Source organism: Balaenoptera ricei, chromosome 6 (genome assembly GCF_028023285.1).
Source record: "Balaenoptera ricei isolate mBalRic1 chromosome 6, mBalRic1.hap2, whole genome shotgun sequence".
NCBI classification, from domain to species: Eukaryota; Metazoa; Chordata; class Mammalia; order Artiodactyla; family Balaenopteridae; genus Balaenoptera; species Balaenoptera ricei.
This window is the reverse complement of record NC_082644.1, coordinates 38,650,541-38,675,338: the sequence shown is the minus strand read 5'-3', so window position 1 is coordinate 38,675,338 and position 24,798 is coordinate 38,650,541. Positions and strand designations below refer to the sequence as shown.

The following is a 24,798-nucleotide window of genomic DNA, read 5'->3' as shown; positions in this document are numbered from 1 at the left end:
AATGACAGTCTCTAGGTCCATCCACGTCTCTACAAATGACCCAATTTCGTTCCTATTTATGGCTGAGTAATATTCCATTGTGTATATATACCACATCTTCTTTATCCATTCGTCTGTCGGTGGGCATTTAGGTTGCTTCCATGACCTGGCTATTGTAAATAGTGCTGCAATGAACATTGGGGTGCATGTGTCTTTCTGAGTTATGGTTTTCTCTGGGTATATGCCCAGTAGTGGGATTGCTGGGTCATATGGTAGTTCTATTTTTAGTTTTTTAAGGAACCTCCATACTGTTCTCCATAGTGGCTATATCAATTTACATTCCCACCAACAGTGCAAGAGGGTTCCCTTTTCTCCTCACCCTGTCCAGCATTTATTGTTTGTAGATTTTTTGATGATGGCCATTCTGACCAGTGTGAGGTGATACCTCATTGTGATTTTGATTTGCATTTCTCTAATAATTCGTGATGACTAACAGACATATAGGAGAAACTGACAATAATACATAATAGTAGAAGACTTTAACACCTCACTTACATCACTGGACAGCTCATCAGACACAAAATCAAAAAGGCAACAGTAGTCTTAAATGACACCAGAGGCCAGTTGGACTTAATAGGTATCTACAGGACGTTACATCCCGAAACAGCAGAATACATAATCTTTTCAAGTGCACATGGAACCTTCTCTAGGATAGATCACATGCCAGGCCACAAAACAAGTCTCAACAAATTAAAAGGCACATGAAAAGATGTACAATAAGGATAATTATTATAGAAGTGCAAATCAAAACAACAATGATATATCACCTCACACCTGTCAGAATGGCTATCATCAAAAAGAACACAAAAAACAAATGTTGGCGAGGATGTGGAGAAAAAAACCCATGTACACTGTTGGTGGAAATGTATATTAGTGCAGCCACTGTGGAAAAGAGTATGGAGGTTTCTCAAAACTAAAAATAGAACTACAGAATGACCCAGCAATTCTACTCCTGAGTATATATCCAGAAAAAACAAAAACACTAATTTGAAAAGATATATGCACCCCAATGTTCATAGCAGTACTATTTACAATAGCCAAGAAGATATAGAAGCAACCCAAGTATCCATAAACAGATGAATGGATAAAGAAGATGTGGTATATATATATATATAGAATAGAGTATTACTCAGCCATAAAAAAATAATGAAATTCTGCCATTTGTAGTAATGTGGATGGACCCAGAGAATTTTATGCTTAGTGAAACAAGTCAGACAGAGAAAGACAAATATTGTATGCTATCACTTATATGTGAACTCTAAAAAATAATACAAATGAATGTATAAAGCAAAATTGGAACATTCTCACAGATACAAAAAACAAACTAGTGGTTACCAGTGGGGAGAGAAGATGGTGGAGGGGCACATTAGGGGTACAGAATTGAGTTACAAATATGAAGTTACAAATACAACGTTACAAAGTTATGTATAAAACAAATAGGCAACAAGAATATATTGTATAGCACAGGGAATTTATAGCCATTATCTTGTAATAACGTTTAATGGAGTATAAACTGTAAAAATACTGAATCACTATGCCATACACCTGAAACTATAAAAAATATAATATTATAAATCAATACTGTACTTCAATTAAAAGAAAACAAAAACAAAAAAAAACAGAGAATTCCCTGGCAGTCCAGTGGTTAGGACTTCACACTTTCACTGCTGAGGGCACAGGTTCGATCCCTGGTCAGGGAACTAAGATCCCACAAGCCATGCAGCACAGTCAAAAAAAAAAACACACACACACACATGAACTCACTCCCTGATCATTTTTTTTCCAGTTCTACTAAGATATAATCTGACATATAACATTGTTTAAGTCTAAGGTGTACAATGTACTCACTCACTCCTTATTTTTAACATTGCACTGAATAAAATATAAAATCTTGATTCTGACTATGTCTTGCTGATCCACCCCAAACTGTTATACTAGCATTGAAACTTAATTAATATCGATATAATATAGTTATTCAACCAATGTATGAAGTGAACTTAATCATAAATGTATAACTAACAAAATAAATGAGAATTTCCAATTTCAATCCTTTTTTTTTTTTTGGCCACACCACGCATTATGCAGGATCTTACTTCCCTGACCAGGGATCGAACCCATGCCCCCTGCAGTGGAAGCGCAGAGTCTTAACCACTGGACCGCCAGGGAAGTCCCTCAATCATTTATTTTATGCTAAAGATTTATTTGCAACTAATGCTTTATTTTCTATTACCAATTAGAATGGCATGTAAAGATTTAAAATATGGTTATCATTATAATCATAGGGAAATACACTTAGAGGTTTATCTAATGTATGCTGGAATGTTTATATCCCCGTTCCAAATAATTTAAAAAAGAAAACAAACTTCCATTCATTGGCTCTACCTCTAGGATAAAAATTTTGTACTTTGTCATTTTTTTTCTCTCAGTATTGGTTGCTATTAACAGCTACATAATTAAAGCATGTCAGTGAGTTACCTCTAATGTTGACAGCAGAACTTCCATTCCTGTAGAACCTTTGGCTGTCATTTCTCTCCTTGTTTTTTCTGAAAAGTAGGAAAAAAATTTTCTTCTAAAACATGAAAGAAAAAAAATTACATATAGTTTTATCACACAGTTAATATTTACTAATATTAGATATTATATTAGTTATAATTATATTATATTAGATAATATTCCCCGTGGTATACGACATATCCTTGTGGCCTATCTTACATCAAATACTTTGACCTCCCACTCCTCACCACTATATTGTCCCTCCCTCCCTCCCCACTGGCAACACTAGTTTGTTCTCTATATCCGTGAATCTGCTTCTTTGTTATATTCACTAGTTTGTTATATATATTAGATTCCACATTTAAGTTATATCATACAGTATTTTTTTTTGGCTGACGTATTTCACTTAGTATAATGTCCACCAAGTCCAGCCATGTTGCTGCAAACGGCAAAATTTGTTCTTTTTTTATGTCTGAGTAGTATTCCATTGTGTGTGTCTGTGTGCTTGTGTGTGTATATCACATCTTCTTCATCCATTCATCTGTTGATGGACACTTAAGTTGCTTCCATATCTTGGCAATTGTAAATAATGCTGATATGAACATTGGGGTGCATATATCTTTTCAAATTAGTGTTTTTGTGGGTTTTTTGGACATATACCCAGGAGTGGAATTGCTGGGTCATATGGTAGCTCTATTTTTAGTTTTTTGAGAAAGCTCCATACTGTTTTACACAGTGGTTGCACCAATTTACATTCCCAATGACAGTGTACAAGGGTTTTTTCTCCACATCCTCACCAACATTTGTTATTTGTGTTCTATTTGATAATAGCCATTTTGACAGGTGTGAGGTGATAGCTCATTGTGGTTTTGAGCTACATTTCACTGATGATTAGCAATATTGAGCATCTTTTCATATGCCTGTTGGCCATCTGCATTTTCTCTTTGGAAAAATGTCTGTTCAGTTCTTCTTCCCATTTTTTAATTGGGCTGTCTGGTTTTTTTTTTGATGTGAAGTTGCATGAGCTGTTTATATATATTAGATATTAATCCCTTATCAGTCATATCATTTGCAAATATTTTCTCCCTTTCAGTAGAAATGGAAACTAGATGATCCTTTTCATCACAATAAATAGAAAAAAAAGGTTGTTTTTTTGTTTTGTCAATGGTGTCCTTTGCTTTTAAGTTGAATTACGTCCCATTTATTTATTTATTTTTGCTTTTATTTACTTTATTTTAGGACATGAATCCAAAAAAATATTGCTGCGATTTATGTCAGAGTGTTTTGCCTATGTTTTCCTCTAGGAGTTTTATAGTATCCAATCTTACATTTAGATCTTTAATCCAATTTGAGTTTATTTTTGTATATGGCATTAAAGAATGTTTTAATTTCATTCTTTCACATGCAGCTGTCCAGTTTACCCAGCACCACTTATTGAAGAGGCTGTCTTTTCTCCATTGTATATTTTTGCCTCCTTTGTCATAGATTAAGTACCTGGCTTTATTTCTGGCTTCTCTATCTTGTTCCATTGATCTACATGTCTGTTTTCTGTGCCAATACCATACTGTTTTGATTACGGTTGCTTTGTAGTATAGTCTGAAGTCTGGGCGTGTGATTCCACCAGCTCTGTTCTTCTTTCTCAAGATTGTTTTGGCAATTTGGGGTCTTTTGTGTTTCCATACAAATTTTGAAATTATTTGTTTCAGTTCTGTGAAACATGCCATTAGTATTTTGATAGGGATTTCACTGAATCTGTACATCACCTTGGGTAGTATGGTTATTGTAACAATACTGATTCATCCAATCCATGAACATGGTATATCTTTCCATCTATTTTTGTCATCTTCAATTTCTTTCATCAGTGTCTTATAGTTTTCAGAGTACAGGTCTTTTGCCTTATTAGGTAGGTTTATTCCCAGGTGTTTTACTCTTTTTGATGTGATGATAAATGGGATGGTTTCCATAATTTCTGTTTCTGATATTCTGTTGTTAGTGTACAGAAATTCAGCAGATTTCTGTATATTAATTTTGTATCCTGCAACTTTACCAAATTCATTGGGGAACTCTAGTAGTTTCTGGTAGCATCTTTAGGGTTTTCTATGTATAGCATCATGTCATCTGCAAACAGTGACTATTTTACTTCTTCCTTTCCAATTTGGATTCCTTTTATTTCTTTTTCTTCTCTGATTGCTGTGGCTAGGACTTCTAAAACTATGTTGAGTAAAAGTGGTGAGAGTAGGCATCCGTGTCTTGTTCCTGATCTTAAAGAAAATACTTTCAGCTTTTCATCACTGAGTATGATGTTAACTGTGACCTTATCACATATGGCCTCTATTATGTTGAGGTATGTTCCCTCTACGCCCACTTTCTGGAGAGTATTTTTGGTTTTTTTTTTGGTTTTTTTTTTTTTTGGCTGTGTTGGGTCTTCGTTTCTGTGCGAGGCCTTTCTCTAGTTGCGGTGAGCGGGGGCCACTCTTCATCGCGGTGCGCGGGCCTCTCACTATCGTGGCCTCTCTTGTTGCGGAGCACAGGCTCCAGACGCACAGGCTCAGCAGTTGTGGCTCACGGGCCCAGTTGCTCCGTGGCATGTGGGATCTTCCCAGACCAGGGCTCGAACCCGTGTCCCCTGCATTGGCAGGCGGATTCTCAACCACTGCGCCACCAGGGAAGCCCGAGAGTTTCTACCATTAGTAGATGTTGAAATTTGTCAAAAGCTTTTCTGCATCTATTGAGATGATTATATGGCTTTTATTCTTCAATTTGTTAACGTGGTGTATCACACTGTTTGATTTGTGGACAGTGAAGCATCCTTGCATCTCTGAGATAAATCCCACTTGATCATGGTGTATGATCCTCTTAATGTATTGTTGGATTCAATTTGCTAATATTTTGGTGAGGATTTTTGCATCTATGTTCATCAGTGAGATGGGCCTGTAATTTTGTTTTTTTGTGATATCTTTGTCTGGTTTTGCTATTAGGGTAATGCTGACCTTGTAGAATGAGTTCAGAAGCATGCCTTCCTCTGCAATTTTTTGGAGCAGTTTCACAAAGATATGTATTAACTCTTCTTTAAATATTTGGCAGAATTCACCTGTGAAGCCATCTGATTCAGGACTTTGGTTTGTAGGGAGTGTTTTAATTACTGATTCAGTTTCATCACTGGTAATTGGTCTGTTCATATTTTCTGTTTCTTCCTGGTTCAGTCTTGGGAGATTGTACGTTTCTAAGAATTTGCCCATTTTTCCTAGGTTGTCCATTTTATTGGCATATAGTTGTTCATAGTAGTCTCTTATGAGCTTTTGTATTTCTGTGATTTCAGTTGTAATTTCTTTTTCATTTCTGATTTTATCAATTTGAGCACTCTTTTTTTTTTTTGATGTATCTGGTTATAGGCTTATCAATTTTGTTTATCTTTTCAGAGAACCAGCTCTTATTTTCACTCATTCTTTCTAATTTTTTTAAGTCTTATTTCACTTATTTCTGCTCTGATCTTTATGATTTCTTACCTTCTACTAACTTTGGGTTTCATTTGTTCTTTCTTTTTCTAGTTCCTTTACATGTAAGGTTAGGTTATTTGAGATTTTTGTTTCCTGGGCTAAGCTTGTATCACTACAAACTTCCCTCTGAGAACTGTTTTTACTGCATCCTATAGATTTCAGACCATTATTTTCATTTCATTTGTCTCCAGGTATTTTATGATTTCCTCTTTGATTTCTTCAGTGATCCATTTCTTGTTTAGTAACGTATTGTTTAACCTCCACATATTTGTGGTTTTTGCAGTTTTTTTTTCCCTTGTAGTTGATTTCTAGACTCATAACATTGTGGTTATAAAAGATACTTGGTATGATTTCAATTTTCTTAAATTTACCTAGGCTTATTTTGTGGTCTAGCATATGAACTATCTTGGAGAATGTTCCATGTGCACTTGAAAAGAATGTGTATTTTGCTGCTTTCAGATGGAATGTTCTATATATATCTATCAAGTCCATTTGTTTAAATGTGTCATTTAAGGTCAGTGTTTCCATATTGATTTTCTGTCTGGATGATATGTCACTTGATGTAAGTGGAGTGTTAAAGCCCCCTACTATTACTGTGTTACTGTCCATTTCTCCCTTTATGCCTGTTAATACTTGCTGTATGTATTTAGGTGCTCCTATATTGGGTGTAAATTTATTTACAATTGAATTGATCCCTTGATCATCTTGTTAAGTCCTTCTTTGTCTCTTGTAATGGTCTTTATTGTCTGATACAAATATTGCTACCCTGGCTTTCTTTTGATTTCCATTTGCATGGAATACCTTTTTCTGCAGAGGAAATGTTTGAAGCTAGCAGAGGTTGACTCATGAGGTTCAATGAAAAAAGCCATCTCTATAACATAAAAGCCCAAAGTAAAGCAGCAAGTGCTGATGTAGAAGCTGCAGTGAGTTGGCTACACGAAACAGCAGATTTTCAATGTAGACAAAATAGCCTTATATCGGAAGAGATGCCATCCAGGACTTTCATAACTAGGGAGAAGTCAATGCCTGGCTTCAAAGCTTCTCTCATTAGGGACTAATGCATCTCGTGACTTGAAGTTGAAGCCAATGCTCATTTACAATTCCAAAAATCCTAGGGCCCTTAATAATTATGCTTAATCTACTCTGCCTGTATTGTATCAATGGAACAATGAAGCCTGGATGATAGCACATCTGTCTACAACATGGTTTACTGAATATTTTATTTTATTTTTTTTTTAATTTTTTTTAAATTTTTTTTTTAATGCTATTCTTGTCTGCTTACATTCTTTGTATGTATGTATGTATGTATGACTGTGTTGGGTCTTTGTTTCTGTGCGAGGGCTTTCTCTAGTTGTGGCAAGCGGGGGCCACTCTTCATCACGGTGCGGGGGCCACTCTTCATCGCGGTGCGCGGGCCTCTCACTATCGCGGCCTCTCGTTGCCGAGCACAGGCTCCAGACGCGCAGGCTCAGTAATTGTGGCTCACGGGCTGAGTTGCTCCGCGGCATGTGGGATCTTCCCAGACCAGGGCTCAAACCCGCGTCCCCTGCATTGGCAGGCAGATTCTCAACCACTGCGCCACCAGGGAAGCCCTTACTGAATATTTTAAAGCCCACTGTTGGGACCTACTGGCTCAGAAAAAAAGATTCCTTTCAAAATGGGACTGTTCACTAACAATGCACCTTGTCACTCTGATGAAGAGCTCTGATGAAGATATACAAGATTAGTGTTGTTCTCATGCCTGCTAACACAACATCCACTCTGCAATCCATGGATCAAGGAGTAATTTTGCCTTTCACGTCTTCTTATTTAAGAAATACATTTCATAAGGCTATAGCTGTCATGGGTAGTGATTCCTCTGATGGATCTGAGCAAAGTCAGTTAAAAATCTGTAAAGAATTCACCATTCTAGATGCCATTAAGAACATCTGTGATTCATGGGAAGAGGTCAAAACATCAACATAAACAGAAGTTTCAAAGAAGTTGATTCCAACCCTCATGGATGACTTTGAGGGATTCAAGACTTCAGAGGAGGAAATAACTGCAGATGTGGTGGAAACAGCAAGAGAACTAGAATTAGAAGTGGATCCTGATGATATGACTGAATTCCTGTAATCTCACGATAAAATATTAACAGATGAGGAGCTGCTTCTTATGGATAAGCAAAGGAAGTGGTCTTGAGATGGAATCTACTCCTGGTGAAGATTGCTGAAGTGACAACAGAGGATTTAGAACACTACAAGAACTTAGTTGATAAAGCAGCAGTAGGGTTTGAGAGGATTAATTCCAGTTTTAAAAGAAGTTCTATTGTGGGTAAAATGCTATCAAACAGCACAACATGCTATAGAGAAATCACTCGTGAAAGAGTGATGTGTGGCAAACTTCACTGTCTTATTTTAAGAAATTGCTACAGCCACCCCAGCCTTCAGCAAGCACCACCTCAGTCAGCCACCTTAAATATTGAGGCAAGACACTCCAACAGCAAAAAGATTATGACTCACTGAGGGCTTACATTTTAAGCAATAAAGTATTTTTTAATTAAGGTATGTACATTTTTTTAGACATATGCTATTGCATACTTAATAGATTACAGTACAGTGTAAACGTAACTTTAATATGCACTGGGAAACCAAAAACTTCAGGTGACTAACCCTACTGCAATATTTGCTTTATTGCGGTAGTCTGAAATCGAACCTACAATATCTCTGAGGTATTCCTGTAGTTCCACAAATGAACCACAGCATATATTATAAATAATTTATTATTGATAATAGCTGTATAATGTAGTTATAATGTCCCACAGTTCAGTTACATCAAAATTAATTCAACCATTCTCCATAGTTGGATATTTAAGGTTGTTTCTTGATCTTTGACTTTACAAACACTGAAATAAACACCTCCAAATATTCTTTTATATAATAAGATTTTTATTTCACTCAGATTTCTGAGAGTGAAAGCGTTAAGTAAAATAGCAGGTGCACTTTAAATTTTAATAAACATTGCCAGAATCTTTCCTCCAAAGTTTATAATAATTATTGTACCACCTACAGTGTATGAGAATACCCTATTTTCCATGCCTTCAACAGCACTGGATATTGCCATTCTCTAATTTCTGCCAATCTAAGTAGTGAGAAATACCTTAGTTGTTTTCATTAGTAATTCCTGACTTTTAAGAAAGTAAAGAACCTTTTCATATGTTTACTGGTTATTTGCATTTCCTCTTCTTTGAGCTGTAAATTCCTAATCTTTCTCTCTCAAATGGATAGACAACTGGATTATCCTATAAATAATGACGGGACAATCTTTCATTACTAATTTACACTGTGTTAACTATAAACAGAGTCACTGTATTATACAACCCCAGGGGGCAGTATTCAGGGGCTGGTTTCCCCATTTGTGGGTGGCAGTGTGGGGAAAAGGACAATCTCTGGTAGTGGTATGACTAGGGGCATTTTCAGTAGTGATGTTGGAGTCGGGACTTCTAGACTATGATGGGAAGAGCCTACAGTGGTGAGAGCAATTATACGCAAGTAGTATCTATAGGTTCGGAGAATTTGTCTTCTTTGTTTTGCTGGGGTGTTTTGTTTGTTTTAAGGAGTTATTTCATATGCGAATACAATGAATATACTTGGTACATCTATCTATCTTTGCACTAATACAGTGACCATCCGTATACATTTACCTTAGTTGATAAGCACAATATTTCAATGACCTACACCTCCAGAATAATGAAATAATAAAAAAATAAATTAATTAAAATAATTGTGAATTGTCTGGATCTTAATTTTAACAGAATGCCTTCAATGTGTCACTGTTAAATATAAAGGTAGCTACTGGTTTACCCTTATTTAGAAAAAGAAAAATCAAGGTTTTTTTTTTTTAATCAAGCACAGATTTTGGAATCTTAAATTTCTTTTTTAGCTCCTATTGAGATAATCACATGGATTTTATTCAACCTGTCCAAATAATGCTACACTGATATATTTCCTGATATTATAATTGGACTTAATTCATTAATGTTTTATTTGGGATTTTTCAAATTTAGGTTCCGGAGTGCAAAGTTAATACTTTTCTTCTCTTGTACTCTGTCAAGGTTTTGATACCAACTCAGTAGTACTACCTTCATAAAACAGATAAATTATGCCTAATTACAGATATTTATTGAACATTTTTAACATTATTTTTATATGCTTCTCATGTAAATTACATGATAATTACATGATATCTCTTATCTTTATTTCAGAGGTGGTGCAGCTAAGTCCTAGAGATTCAAAACTTCCCTAAGGTCACCCAATCACTGAATGACAGGGCTTGCATTTCAAAGTGGGGAACAACACTAATAACCAACATAATATCTGCCATCTTTTTGTCAACATTCTAGAAAAAGTAGTACTGGAATTAGGTGTTGTCTGAAAATTGGGGAAAGGGGGGCAGTCACACATAAGTAAACTCATAATCATTTTTTAGAAACAATGTTTTGAAGATCAATTTCTTCCACAGTTATTTACTTTTCTACGTCTTGAGTCTATGGGAGAAAGTTCAATTTTTACATAAAACCATGTATTTATCAAAAGTTTGAACATTCTCAGCATCTACTTTTAAAGAATTAAGAAAGCATTCCAAAAATAAGAGATTAAAGTTCACCTTGACTCTGAGCCAGATGAAGAATTTTTGATGTAACATGTCTGGCAGTATCTGATTCTGTAGATTCAGTATTGATCTTCTCCAGCTGAGCCAGGAGTCCCACAATCCGAGAGTTATTTGTAAGGCTAAAAAAAGAATGTTACTTTAAATTAGGGCACATTCTACATCAATTGCAAATAAAATACTATAAAGATCAGTGTTAAAAACAAATCAAGGGGCTTCCCTGGTGGCACAGTGGTTGGGAATCTGCCTGCTAATGCAGGGGACACGGGTTTGAGCCCTGGTCCGGGAAGATCTCACTTGCCACGGAGCAACTAAGCCCGTGTGCCACAACTACTGAGCCCGCGTGCCTAGAGCCGGTGCTCCACAACAAGAGAAGCCACCGCAATGAGAAGTCCGTGCACCGCAACAAAGAGTAGCCCCCGCTCACCGCAACTAGAGAAAGCCCATGCGCAGCAACAAAGACCCAACGCAGCCAAAAATAAATAAATAAATATTTTAAAAAACAAATCAAAACAAAATTCTACCCTTCTAAAAACATTAAGCATTTACACATGTCACATTTCCTTACTCTGTGTTAGAGCTTAACATTACTAATGTTCTGTTGATTTACGTGAGAAACATTCTATTTCAGGAAACCACAAATGTGCATTCAACCCTATCCAGCAATCTTTTATCACATTCTGACAATTCACCTTTCCGCTCTCCAAGCAGACTTTTTATACATCCTACTATGCTCTCCTCAAAACTCTAACCACCCCTTCTAACCCACTCCATTCTCAGTTAGTACCCTGCTTCATAACTATTATAAAATCAAACAAGAATACATTCATTTTCCCACCAACAGTTCCTTAAACCTCTCTGATTCTCTACCCACATTCTTTCTTTATTCCCATTCATTATACATTTGCACATTTGGTGCTATTCTAGGTACTGCCAACAGTAAACAAAATGAACAAAAATTCCTGCCCCTCAGAGTGAACATTCTAATGGGACAAATTAAATACATAAATAATTATATAGTATGAAGGAGGTAGGAAGCACTATGGAGAAAAGCGGGTTGTGGGAATAAAAGATGCAAGGGCACGGAAGGTTGCAATTTTAGACAGGGTGGTCAGGAAAAACTTTGAGAGGGTACCATTTAGGGAAAGGCCGGAAAGGAGTAAGAGAGTGAACGGTGCAGATACCCACAGAAAGAGCTGACCAGAAGACAGAGTCACAATCATCAAAACACCAAGGCAGGACCATGCCTGCTGTATTCAATTAAGAGTGAGATGGCCACAGCAGACTTAAAGGAGAATATCGGTAAAAGATGAGGTCAGAGTTGAGGGTTGGGTAGAAGAGAGCACAATCATTTAGAGCCTCATAGGCCACTGTAAAAACGTTGACTTTTTTCAACTAGGTGAGATGGGAAGTTTTTGAGGAGAAGAGTGATGTGATCTGACTTGCTTTTATTTATTTATTTATTATTTATTTTATTTTTGGCTGTGTTGGGTCTTCGTTGCTGCTCACGGGCTTTTCTCTAGTTGCAGCGAGCGGGGGCCACTCTTTGTTGTGGTGTGCAGGCTTCTCATTGCGGTGGCTTCTCTTGTTGCGGAGCATGGGCTCTAGGCACGAGGGCTTCAGTAGTTGTGGCTTACGGGCTCTAGAGCACAGCCTCAGTAGTTGTGGCGCACCGGCTTAGTTGCTCCACGGCATGTGGGATCTTCCCGGACCAAGGCTTGAACCCGTGTCCCCTACACTGGCAGATGGATTCTCAACAACTGCACCACCAGGGAAGCCCTGACTTGCTTTTAAAAGGCTCTCTTCGGCCGGTATGTTGAGACTTAAAGAACAATCCCTCCACTGGCATGCCTGACCCCAGCCCTTCTTGCATTCCCAATGTATTTGTTCCTTCACTTAATCTTTCTCTGATTCATCATTTAGCTCTCCCTTTCAACTGGATCATACCCATTGGCACACAATATGATCCAGGAGCTCCCACTAGTTACCACCCCATTTCTCTGCTACTCCTTGAAGGAAATGTCTGTACTTGACCTCTCCATTTCCTCACATGTTGTTCACTTTTTCAAACTACTAGTTTGGCTTCTGCACTCTGAGGTCTCCCCAAAACCTCCTGTGGTCACTTCTTTCCTTGTCAGATTCAGAATCTCAGCCCTATCCCAATCAGCTCCTTCTTTCTTCACTTTCTCCCTTGGGCTTCAATGGCTCCATATTCTCCTGATTTTCTTCCTATCGCCACTTCTTTTAGATCGACTCTACTGGCTCCTCCTCCAACAAACCTCTAGATGCTGAGGACCCCCCACAGCTCTATCCCCAGCCCTCTTCCCTTCACTCTCTCCATTCTACTGCCCCGAGCAATCTCATCTAACCCCACAGCTGGGGGTTAGATTAAAATTGATATGCTGCCTGGCTCCTACATTCAACTCCAGCCTCAACCTGCTCCTCTTCCAAATCTTAACTTTCCCAAACTCATATGAAACCATCAGTTGCTCAAGACAAAAATCTAAACTCCCTTTCCCATGCCCAACTCAATATTAGCTTCATCTCTAAAACACCTCAAATCCATCCACTTCTCTCCACATCTCATCGTTATTACTACCCAAGTCCAAGCAATCATCATTTCTCACTTGGCAATTACAGCACCCTAAATAATCTGCTTTCATTCTTGCTGCCCTCATACCGGGATCCAAACACACTGGCCTTCTACCATTTCCTTAAATATAGCAAGTTTTTTCCCAATCTCAAGGTCTTTATATTTGCTGTCCTCTCAACCTAGAGGATAATTTCTGCCAGTTCTTCATATGGCTGGCTCCTTCTCATTTCAGGTTACAACCTGAAGATGTCCCCACTTCTCCACCAGCCCTTCAGCTTCCAATATTAAAATGTGTCCAACAATGTAAGCTTCACAAAGGTAAAGACCTTGCATGTCTTATTCTATATATGGAGTATTTCGAACAGTGGCTAGCACAGAATAGGCAATACACAGCTATATTCAGAATGAACAAAAAAACGAAGAAGCATATGGAAAACAGTATATTTATACTATTTTTAGATTAACAACTAGACTCAATGCTTTAAATTTGGAGGTACTTCATCTGAAAAAGTATCTGGAGGATGAAAAAAACATATTGAGCATACTATTTAAGAATGTAACTAAAATAAAATAATACAATATTTCCTAATTTTGCAAATAGCCAGCATAGTATGGAAATGAAAATATATATCACTATGTAAAAATCTCTAAATGAAAAAAACAACTCAAAATGTATACAGTATGATATTAACATAAAGTTTTAAAATATACAAATTCAATACAATATATTCTTTAGTGTGTGTGTGTGTGTGTACATATATTTTCCCCTCCCCAACAATAGTATCATTAATATGTTTGTCTATCTTTATTTTTTGTAAACTGGTAGTCGAATTTAAAGGTCTCATCTGATCAAGGCCTGATTTGGTGACATGAAGTCTTTATAAGTGGTACTGTAATCTTCCATAATGAGGCAAACAGGGTCTGGTTATCTTACTTTTGTAATATAAGCAGTCACTGGTTACCACTGCCTAGATCCATTACTTTATTAGGAGTTGAAAAGCACTGATACTCTATCATTTCCATTCCTTCTACTTCTTAACTAGGACAACTCCATAAAAAGAAAAATCCCTTATTTAATTATCCAGAGGTATAATTCATCAAATAAAAGCAAAATAAATGCTGGATTTTTAATTTATCTTTATTTACCAGTTTTCAGAAGAATGAGTTCATTTCCAAAAGTCCTCCCCAAGTAATCAATGAAGTATTTTGATTTCATGTATCAATATGTACTCACAGATTTAAACGCATATGATACATTTTATCCACTGTAGTTATTAATGCTCAAATTGCCCCATCTTTGATCAGTGGGAGCCTCTTCATGTGGGCTCCCAAGTCCTTTTGTTATGATCCTAGTCTTTGATAGCTTCCTGGATTTCTGATATAACAGGACTATTATTAGGCCAGCAGTTCTCAGTATGCTCTACAAAACTGAGTACTTGAGACTCTTTCAGAAAATCTGTGAGGTCAAAAGCTATTTTCATAAAAATACTAAGACACTACTTACCTTTGACACAGTGTTGACATTTACATTGTTGATCTTAAGGCAATGGTGGATAAAGTGCTGGCACATGATACAATCAAGACAGTGCCACCAAATTGTAGTCACTGTGTGATAACTAGCAGTCACCATGTTCTTCACCAACATGCACTCACAGTTAAAAACAAAAATGCCAGTTTCACCTATGAGTATACATTTTTTTAATATTCTGTGTGCACATAAGACATTTCAGCTGCACAATGAAATATGATGGTTGAGGGAAAACACTTGTGTGGTTGTTTAAACTGCAAGCTGAACTAGTTACTTTTTCCATAGAACATCATTTTTACTTTAAAAAAACAACTGACAATAATTATTCGCACTGGGGTATCCTGGCATACATTTTCTTGGCAATAAACAAAGTGAGTCTATCATTTCAAGGAAACAACTGATAGATCTGTTACCAATGATTAAATGTGAACTTTCAAGCAAAAATTAGAATCTTGGAAAACAAAGATCTCCCATCATGACCTTGACAGCTTCCCCCTACTTAAAGAATTTTCTGATAAAATCACTGGTGATATTAGTAAATGTAATTTTTTTAAACTGTGTAATAAACACTGTCAATATTTAGAAGGTCTGCATAACTCACTGAATCAATATGTTCCAAACACTGACCAATGTGTGATGTTACAAATTCAGACATGGGAAAAATAACCAGTCAATATGCAAAAGAGACCAATGGATTTTAATGTAAAAGAAAACAAAAAGTTCACATATGTGGCTTCTGATTCCACAGTGCAACTAACCTTTAAGAAACTACCACTTATCAAGTTTTAGTGTAATATCAAAGAACATCCACTTCAATTTGAATTTCAAACAATATGGCTTTATTTCTAAAGTACACTGTTATCATTCAGAAATGTTTATTCCTCACCTATAATTATTATTCTTGCTTTAATCACATTTTTACTGTTTCTCTCCAAATACTGAACACACAACTTTATTTTCCTCCATCATAAATCAAAAGACAATTAGCCACAGTTATCTGAAAAGGCCTTTTATTGAAGTATTCCTTCCTTTTCTAAATATATATCTATGTGAGCCCATATTGTAGTCATATACTTTAACAACACGAATATACACAAAAACATATATGTATGTATAACATATGTGTGTACTATATACAATATGTATATTGATGTATGTATGACAGTTTGAACTCAGAAGCAGATAAGAGAATCTAGCTGTCTTCCATTAAGCCAGACATTAAAGAGATTTGCAAAAATTTAATAAAACATGCCACCTTCTAAATATTTTTCACAATTTAGTTATTTTAATATAAAATATTACTATGTTATTATGCAATGGGTTTATTACTGTTATTTTTAAATGAAGTTATACAAATTTTTTAATTTCTCAGTTTTAATTTATAATATGGTAAATATCAATAGATAAAAAATAACGCACATTCAACAAAAGCTTTTTGGAGTCATTAATTTAAGAGCACAAGGGGGTTCTTAGACAAAAAGTTTGAGAACTATTGTTCTCAACTTATCTTGCACATTTTGTGCTCTGATCTGGAATCGACCCTTTCTCCAAAAAGCCCTGGTTCTTTTTGGTAAGAAATGGTATTAAGACACCACAGTCCGCATACTAGAGAACAAATACATCTTTAAAAACAATTCTGTAACCTAGATTTAAGAAAAATTTGCATTATGGAAACCAGGATTCTGAAATTTAATAATTGAGTGGTTTTTTTTGTTTAGTTTTCTCCAGTTATTTTTCTCTTAAAGGTCATCTGTTAGCATTTTTCAGTAGCTAATAAAACATCTACTATTAATAATATTCAAAAACATACAAAACAAACTGATCATAACACATGCTCTATTCCATTCCAAAGTAAGAGTTTGAATTTTAAATTAAATTACACCACTATCAAAGTAAAACAACTTGCAACTAAGTGATTTCTTTCTAAGAATCATGCTCTTACAAACTATAGATGGATAGATGCCATGAATTTTTTGAAGGACGGCAAACAAATGTAAATTAAGAACGTAGGCAAGTTCATTTCCCTATTTTCACTTTTCTCATTGACAGAATAAAAACTGAACAAAATATTCCAAGCCACCCCCAACTCAGATCTAAAAATTTAAGGCTGTTGACACTAATGTTGAGAGAACTGCAGGGTGAACACCAGAGGGCAGCTCTACCTCCTGAATGATTTTTAGACTTTGGAAAATCCAAGGATAAAGGAAAAAACAAAAGCTATACAGCTATTCAATGAACAATCTGAGCTACACAGCAGAGCAGAAAATTGTTAAATAAAGAGGCTCAGACAAGGATTTATCTTCCCTGCCTTGCCCTATTTTTAGATGAATCAAAATGAGACCAAGACCAACCTCGGGAGGTTCCATTTATAACTGCTAATGTTAATTACTTTATAGTAAAAAAAATCATGGAATTGAAAATATGATCAATGTGAAATACATCAAATCGAGTTAACTTTCCAATGTATATTTTAAAGACACTATCACTCAAATATTTGTTTCACTGTAGTGGTCTCCTACTGCTTTTGATTCTTTGAGTTTACATTCAGCCTTACAGCTATTTCCCTAAAAACATAATTTTTTTGTATGTTACAAAAGTCTCAATGGTGTATAGATATTATCTTGCAACAAATAATTTCCCAAGGAAGTGCAAAGGCTAAAGAACCTATCTTCACATTATAAATAAATTTTATTACCTTTTCATCTTAAAATGTAAATTGAATACAGATAGTAAATGTCTTCATAAATAAGATATAAACATCTGACAGCAAAAAAATTCATTAAAATATATCAAAGTTTTCAACTTAACCAAGACTCATAACCAAGACTCTCCCCAAAATGATCTACAGAATCAAGGCAATCCCAATCAAAATACCAACAGGCTGTCGTGTAGAAATTGTCAGACTGATGCTAAATTCATATGGAAATGCAAAGAACCTAAAATAGGCCAAACTTTAGAAAAAAGAAAAAGGTTGGCAGACCAACACTATCTAAATCTTGAGACTCATTATAAAGCAACAATTATCCAAGCAGTGAGGTATAGGCACTAAGACAGACATGTTGATCAACGGAACAAAACAGAGTATAAGAATAGACCTAAAAAAAAAAAAAAAAAAAAGAATAGACCTACACATCCACAAATAACTGATTTTTGATAAAGGTACAAAGGAAACTCAGTGGAGAAAGGATAGTCTTTCTAAAAATGGTGCTGAACAACCAGATATCCATATGTACAAAAAAAAAGAACTTCTATCCATACCTCGCACCATATATAAAAATTAACTCAGAAAGGAGCATAGACCTAAATGTAAAATCTAAAACTATAAAAACTTCTAGAAAAAACATAAGAGAAAACGTTGGTAATATGGGTTATGCAAATATTTCTTAGATGCAACTCTAAAAGCATAATCCATAAAAGAACAAATAAGCAAATGGAAATCATCTAAATTTGAAACTTCTTATCTTAAAAGATACTGCACAGAATATGAAAAGACAAGACTGGAAGAAAATGTTTGCAATTCAAATATCTGATAAAGGACTTGTATCCATAATATATTAAAAAAATTCTAAAACTCAACTATTAAGAAACACTACAATTTCAAAAACTGGAAGATTTGGAAAGATATTTCAATAAGTGCATGAAAAGATGCTCAACATCATGTCATTAGGGAAACGCAAATTAAAATCACAATGAGATACCAATACACCCCTATTAGAATGGCTACAATTTTAAAAGAATGATCATAAGAATTTAAGAATTTAAAAAGAATGACCATACCAAGTGTTGTTGAGAATGTAGAACTAGAACTTTCATACACTGCTGCAGGGAATAGAAGATGGTATTAACGTCTTTGTAAAACAGATTGTTGGCAGTTTCATAAAAAGAAACACAGACCTACCATATGCTTCAGCCGTTCCAATCCTAGGTATTTAGCTAATAGAAAATAAAGTGTAAGTCCAAAACTGTTCATAACAGCTTTATTTGTAACAACCAAAAACTGGAAACAACCCAAATGTCCAAAAGTTGAATGGATAAACAAATTGTGGTATATCAACACAATGGAATACTACTTACTAACCAAAAAAAAGGTATGATTGCAAGAGATGATTCTCAAAAATAATTGTGCTGAATTAAAGAAGGCATACCCACACCCCTACCTTCTACCTCTACCCCCACCCCCAAAAAAGACATACTGTATGGTCCCATTTATATTAAGTTCTAAAAAAGCCAACACTTCTGTAGTGACAGAAAGCAGATCAATGGTTGTCTGGAGTGAAGGATGGGGTGGGAGAGAAAGATTACAAAAGGGCACCAGGAGATATCTGAGCATGATAAATATGTTCAGTATTTTGATTGAGAGGATAATTCCAGTTATACATAGGCCACACTTACCAAACTGTACTCTCTATGTACAGCTTGTTATAAGATGATTATATCTCAATAAAGCTGTTTAAAAATTCATAGGTACTGTTGGCGTAGTGGATAAGGCAGAAACTAAAGACGAGTGATTAGAGAGTGTGAAATGAGATGTAGATTTCATTTATAGGCTATTTCAAATTTTTTGGCTTTTGAGGAAATCAGATAAATTGAGTAGTAGCAGAAGAGCAGAGTCTAAATATTGGAAAGCCTAGATCATGTTTAAATGATAAGGAATGGAGGAGTTAAAGATTCAATACAGAACAATACTAATGATTAAAAGACCCTGAGAAGGAAAGAGAGAGGTGAAATCTAGAACACAGGTGACAGTGCTAGTCTTTAACAAAAAAAGAGACACATCCTCTGTTGCAGTAAATAACAGGAGGGTAAACAGAGGATAGAATCAAGTAAAGGGGAGTAGGCAAATTTTGTGTAAGAAATATAAGGATAAAAAAACTGTATTATCTCTATGATATCACAGAGAAGGTCAACTGCTGAGGGTATGTATGTGATACATCGGAGGATTTCAAAGATTTGAAAGGTATGAAGAAAGTGTAAAACAGTCATTAAAAAAATTGAGAAAATGAGCTTTATAGAGAACCACAGTAGTAAGATTACTGATCAATAATGATCCATAATTTTTAGCAATATCTTCCAAGTTAGTTTATCCTCCAACATCATTCAGCTGCTCAGTAAAGGTCTACCCAGAGAAAGGACTTCGTCAGGTATGTGTGATGAAATAACACAAAGTGAGGTAAAAACATTTCAGGTATTCAAAGAGTGTAATGATGAACAATGGATTCTACACTGGGTAAGACAGGAAGAGATGATAAAAGTCAACAATAGCTCAGAGCTCTGGATAAGGCAGAACTCTTTGCAGTACAGCCACTTGAACAAGTGAGCTGGAAAGGTAAAAGATTTTTGTTGGAAAATGAAAAGTCTGAATTAGTACTTTGAAAGGAGAGTTTTGCTGGTGATAACATTTAGGGCATGAACATCATGATGGAGAGTAGGGAGTAGAGAAAAATTCTGCTTCTTCTATCTTATAAAATTTTCATTACTTGATTTGTCTCACCACCCACTCACATGGTCTTTAAATCTGCCAATCTAATCCATCTAATTACAGTCCTTGTCTAAACTCAGCAAGTATCAATATTCCACCCACTCCTCCAGATTTGCTAAAAAGTAAGAAAGTCTCAAGCCAGCCCTGCCTCTTCAAGTCCATATCACACAATAAACACCTATTTATTATGAGGATCCTGTTTTCTAACTCTATGGACCCCACAATTTAACACTTCACTATATACTGGTTAAACCACTACACTGCATTTGTGCAGGTGTTCTCATCAGGTTATAAGCTTCGTGTAAAAAGAGTATAGGGGGCTTCCCTGGTGGTGCAGTGTTTGAGAATCTGCCTGCCAATGCAGGGGACACGGGTTCGAGCCCTGGTCTGGGAAGATCCCACATGCCGCGGAGCAACTAGGCCCGTGAGCCACAATTACTGAGCCTGCGCATCTGGAGCCTGTGCTCCGCAACAAGAGAGGCCGCGATAGTGAGAGGCCCGTGCACCGCGATGAAGAATGGCCCCCACTTGCGCCAACTAGAGAAAGCCCTCGCACAGAAACGAAGACCCAACACAGCCATAAATAAATAAATAAATAAATAAACCCAAAGTTGAAAAAAAAAGAGTACAGGGCTCAATTCTTTAGAACATACTCAACACCCATTTTCTGCAAAGCACTGTGTTAAGTGTTATATTTATGTTTCTTTTCTACTCTCACAGATTCAGTGCTGGGTTAGGTACATAAAAGTGTTTAATAGATATCTCACAGTTGAGAAATAAATCTAAAAGGGGCAAAAAAATAAATAAACTAAAAAGAGCAACTATAGAAGCCTTTAAAGACAGAAAGAATATAATAAATTTTCTGTGGAAATGGATGTGCTTTGATCAAGTCTTATGTAAGGAAAAAAATTCAGTGGCCAGACAATATATAAATAAGTGAGCACAGGTGTGTTCCAGTAAAACCTTATTTACATACACTGAAATTTGAATTTCATATAATCTTCATATGTCAGAAAATATTATTCTTTTTATTTTTATTCCCAACCATTTAGAAATGTAAAAACCACTCTTAGCTCATGGGCCACACAAAAATAAGAAGTAGGCCAGATTTGACCCATGTGTCCTAGTTTGCTGACTCCTGCTTTAACTGAAAAGTTAAACACTAATAAATATTAATAAAATAACATAAATATAACACACTGTATTTAAACAAATATTTCTTAAAGCAAAAAGTTTCAAATGATCACTTCATGTATTAGTTCTGTAATTTATACATACTGGTATTTAAAATTGCAGTACCAGGGCTTCCCTGGTGGCACAGTGGTTAAGAATCCACCTGCCAATGCAGGGGACACGGGTTCAAGCCCTGGTCCGGGAATGTCCCACATGCTGAGGAACAACTAAGCCCGTGCGCCACAACTACTGAAGCCCGTGCACCACAACTACTGAAGCCCGCACGCCTAGAGCCCATGCTCTGCAACAAGAGAAGCCACCACAATGAGAAGCCCGCGCACCGCAATGAAGAGTAGCCCCCACTCGCTGCAACCAGAGAAAGACCACACGCAGCAACAAAGACCCAACTCAGCCAAAAATAAATAAATAAATAAACAAAACTAAAATTGCAGTACCTTTTCTCTGGTATCACTTTTAACTTGCTCATCTTGAATTACTCTTCATTTCACCATTGCAGATAAGCTGAAAAGAAAAAAAAGTTAATGATATTAAACACACAATTCTGTTTTCTATATATTAGATATCATAAAAGCCATACAATTGAAAGGTTTTATCATGGGCAACATAAGACTGGAAACCACAGGAGAATGTTTGAGTTTTATGTGCTTCTGGAAGGTCACTTCAATCTGCAATGTGTGACTATTAAATTACCTAAAATCAGCCAGCAAAATGTTATCAAAAATCCTAGTGCTACAAAAATGCAAAAATTTAACATAACAGAATTTATGATATAGTGCCAAGATTTCTTTTTAGATAATTCAAATTATCCTTCCTGTTCTAATACTCCACCCTAAAATACTCAAACCAATCACAGCATCATGTGATTAGTGTATTGTCCACCATTCACACAGCAGTGCAATACTGGTTAATACGTATAATTATTTCTATATGAAAACACCTTAATCAAAAACAAATTGCTTAGACAGAGCAAAAACCTTCTAAAACACCATCTCATTTAATATACTTATGCATATTTTCCCGCAATACAGGTTTCATCTTCAGAAAGTGCATATTACACATTTAAAACCTTAAATCTTTTTTTTTTTTTTTAATAGAAGGAACCTAATATAGGAATTGGTTACATGAGTGTTGAAAGGCTAGCAAGCAAAAGAGGAAACCTAGGGAGGCTCAAGATAAAGAGCTGCAGGAAGCAGTTACCACCCTGGGCTGCAAGGACAAGAGGGAGAAGGGGTTTAAAACCCTAAATCTCAATTCACACAATTTTTATAATTTTTCAGATTTCTTTTACAACTATTCACCCCCCCCCAAAAAAAAAAAACCCTGGATATCTTTTAATTTTACATATCAATGCTTATTAATGAAGCAGAATTTTGTGGCAACACAAGAAATTTAAAAATTACTGCCAATTCAACAAGTTACATTCTTATGCAATATTTAGTAATGCTACATTTAAAGGAAAACAAACATGCAAAAAAAAGAGACTTCAAATTGTTTAATAGATTTAGAAGATATAGATATTCTGGATGTAGTTCTTCAACAACAAAGAACTTTTACATTAACAAAATAAACATGACTTTTTTTCATTTTTCTAATTAACTCAATTATGAAAGAGGAAACATGTATTTAGGGTTATGTACAAAAATTACATAGGCTGTTTTTAAGGTAGATAAGACATTTTTTTAAATGCTGTTTTTTCTTACAATTGACTTTTTTAATGACTACAAAGTCAAAGTAACTTTTTCCAATTTCCAAATTAATTAAGGGGGGGGGATCTTGTGTGTCTTCAAAAGTGCTGTTGCTGCCATAAACAGAACTTAATTAAGCTACTTCTACTTGTTGAGCAGTATGACCTTCTCTAAAACTACATTAACAGCAAGCCCACCTCAGGAGGTGAGGGGCCGCATCTCGCCTGTCTCGGGTGCCCAGGGTAAAGAGAGCAGTAACACTGACGTTGGCAAGCATACTGAAGCGAGATGATGGGTCTCAAAGGGTCCCCGGACATCAGCCATAGCCTCCGACTCTGCTCAGAGGGCTTCTATGAGAGACATGCTGCTTATTAAAGAGGTTGCAGGACATGAAGCTAATTTATAATACGTTGCACATGTAAAGTGCACTTTTCTGATCCAAACAAGCTTCGCTGCTTTCAGCAAACTGTAACTCCAGCCTCCCAAAGTGAAATGCTTGACCAGGATCACTGGTAAAATATGTCTAAGTTTACTGAGAGAACATTCGGTTGATGGCACCGGCTGGGCTCCCATGAGGACATGGAAGGATGTTGTTTCGGGATTAAACTCTGTTTACTGATCCTCTCAATTCTGATGCTCGACTGAATCATGAAGCTGCAGAACATCATCTGTGGGACAAGGAGGACCTGGGGAATAAAGTTGAAGACTACACGAAGCGTTAACTGCCAGATGATAGGAGGAGAAGGCTACAGGGCTCATAGGCTGTGTTACAAGTCTGTCTCCAACTTAAAAGGAAGCCCTCCTCCCCAGTCATCAAGCTCCCTCTCAGTCCCACTGGTTGTCCAAGTCCTGTGACCATGTTGTCCTGAGGAAGAACCTCTTCACAACTGTCCACTGTAGATGGAGAGTTCTACATAAATACAGCAAGAAAATGTGTTTGAAGTTCTAAAGGGTTGCCTCCTTACCTTAACATATTTACTTTTTTGAAACTGTACTAAATAGGCCTCTGTTATTCCTGAGAAGTTGTAATGAACTCAGAATTGAGCCTAGAGCTTGCTTCTTCCCTTTTTCCCAGACAAAATCAGTTCCCTGCACAAGTGATGCTAATGATGTGCTCAGCGTAGCTTGCAGACTGGTGATAAGAAATCCGTCACAAACTGTGATTGGATGTAAATTCTCTTAGCCCTTTCCTAGATGTCATGAAGCTTCCCGGAATGTATAGTGTCATTCACTGTAGATCTCTACTGAAATGTGCATTGTATTTAATGTAAGTATATTTGGAACAGATTTGTAATTTGTACAATTTAATGCTTTAATTATTTTTTCTATTGTTATCTAGTTTGTATTTTCATTGTATAGAGCCAACAGAAGGATGTTAAGTCAAGCAACTACTTAAGAGAAATACAAAGAAAATACAAAAGAAGAAAAAAAAGTGCATTTCACTAAGCCAATATGTCCCTTACAGTCAGTTTTTCTTGCTGAAGCCTGATGCCACAGTACTTCAGAGAAAAAGAAAAGCCTTCTTTTTGCTGTGACAGTTTGTGTTCATTACAGTATGGTGTAACAGAAAGAGCAGGAACCTAGAAGCAGAAGTGTTGCATCTCACGAAGTTTTGTGGCTTTGCCAACCAAGTGTGACAAAGC

General features: G+C 36.1%; 1 protein-coding gene and 1 pseudogene across 6 annotated transcripts in view; one reads left to right on the top strand and one right to left on the bottom strand.

The window, feature by feature from the left end:
- The window catches only part of AGTPBP1 (ATP/GTP binding carboxypeptidase 1), a 178,751-nt gene that overhangs the window by 124,949 nt on the left and 29,004 nt on the right, over nt 1-24,798 (bottom strand). For 4 of the 6 annotated variants that reach the window (XM_059924507.1, XM_059924513.1, XM_059924508.1 and 1 more), the window contains exons 2-4: nt 21,905-21,971; nt 10,674-10,798; nt 2,515-2,582 (exon numbers count right to left, since the gene is read on the bottom strand). In XM_059924507.1, coding sequence (XP_059780490.1) covers nt 2,515-2,582; nt 10,674-10,798; nt 21,905-21,936 — 225 coding nt within the window. In that variant the 5' untranslated portion in view covers nt 21,937-21,971. Of the gene's footprint in view, nt 1-2,514; nt 2,609-10,673; nt 10,799-21,904; nt 21,972-24,798 lie in introns of those variants that run through there. The other 2 variants (XM_059924511.1, XM_059924512.1) reach the window with 2 other exon arrangements.
- Nucleotides 22,592-23,877, top strand: LOC132368045 (NEDD8-conjugating enzyme UBE2F-like; annotated as a pseudogene).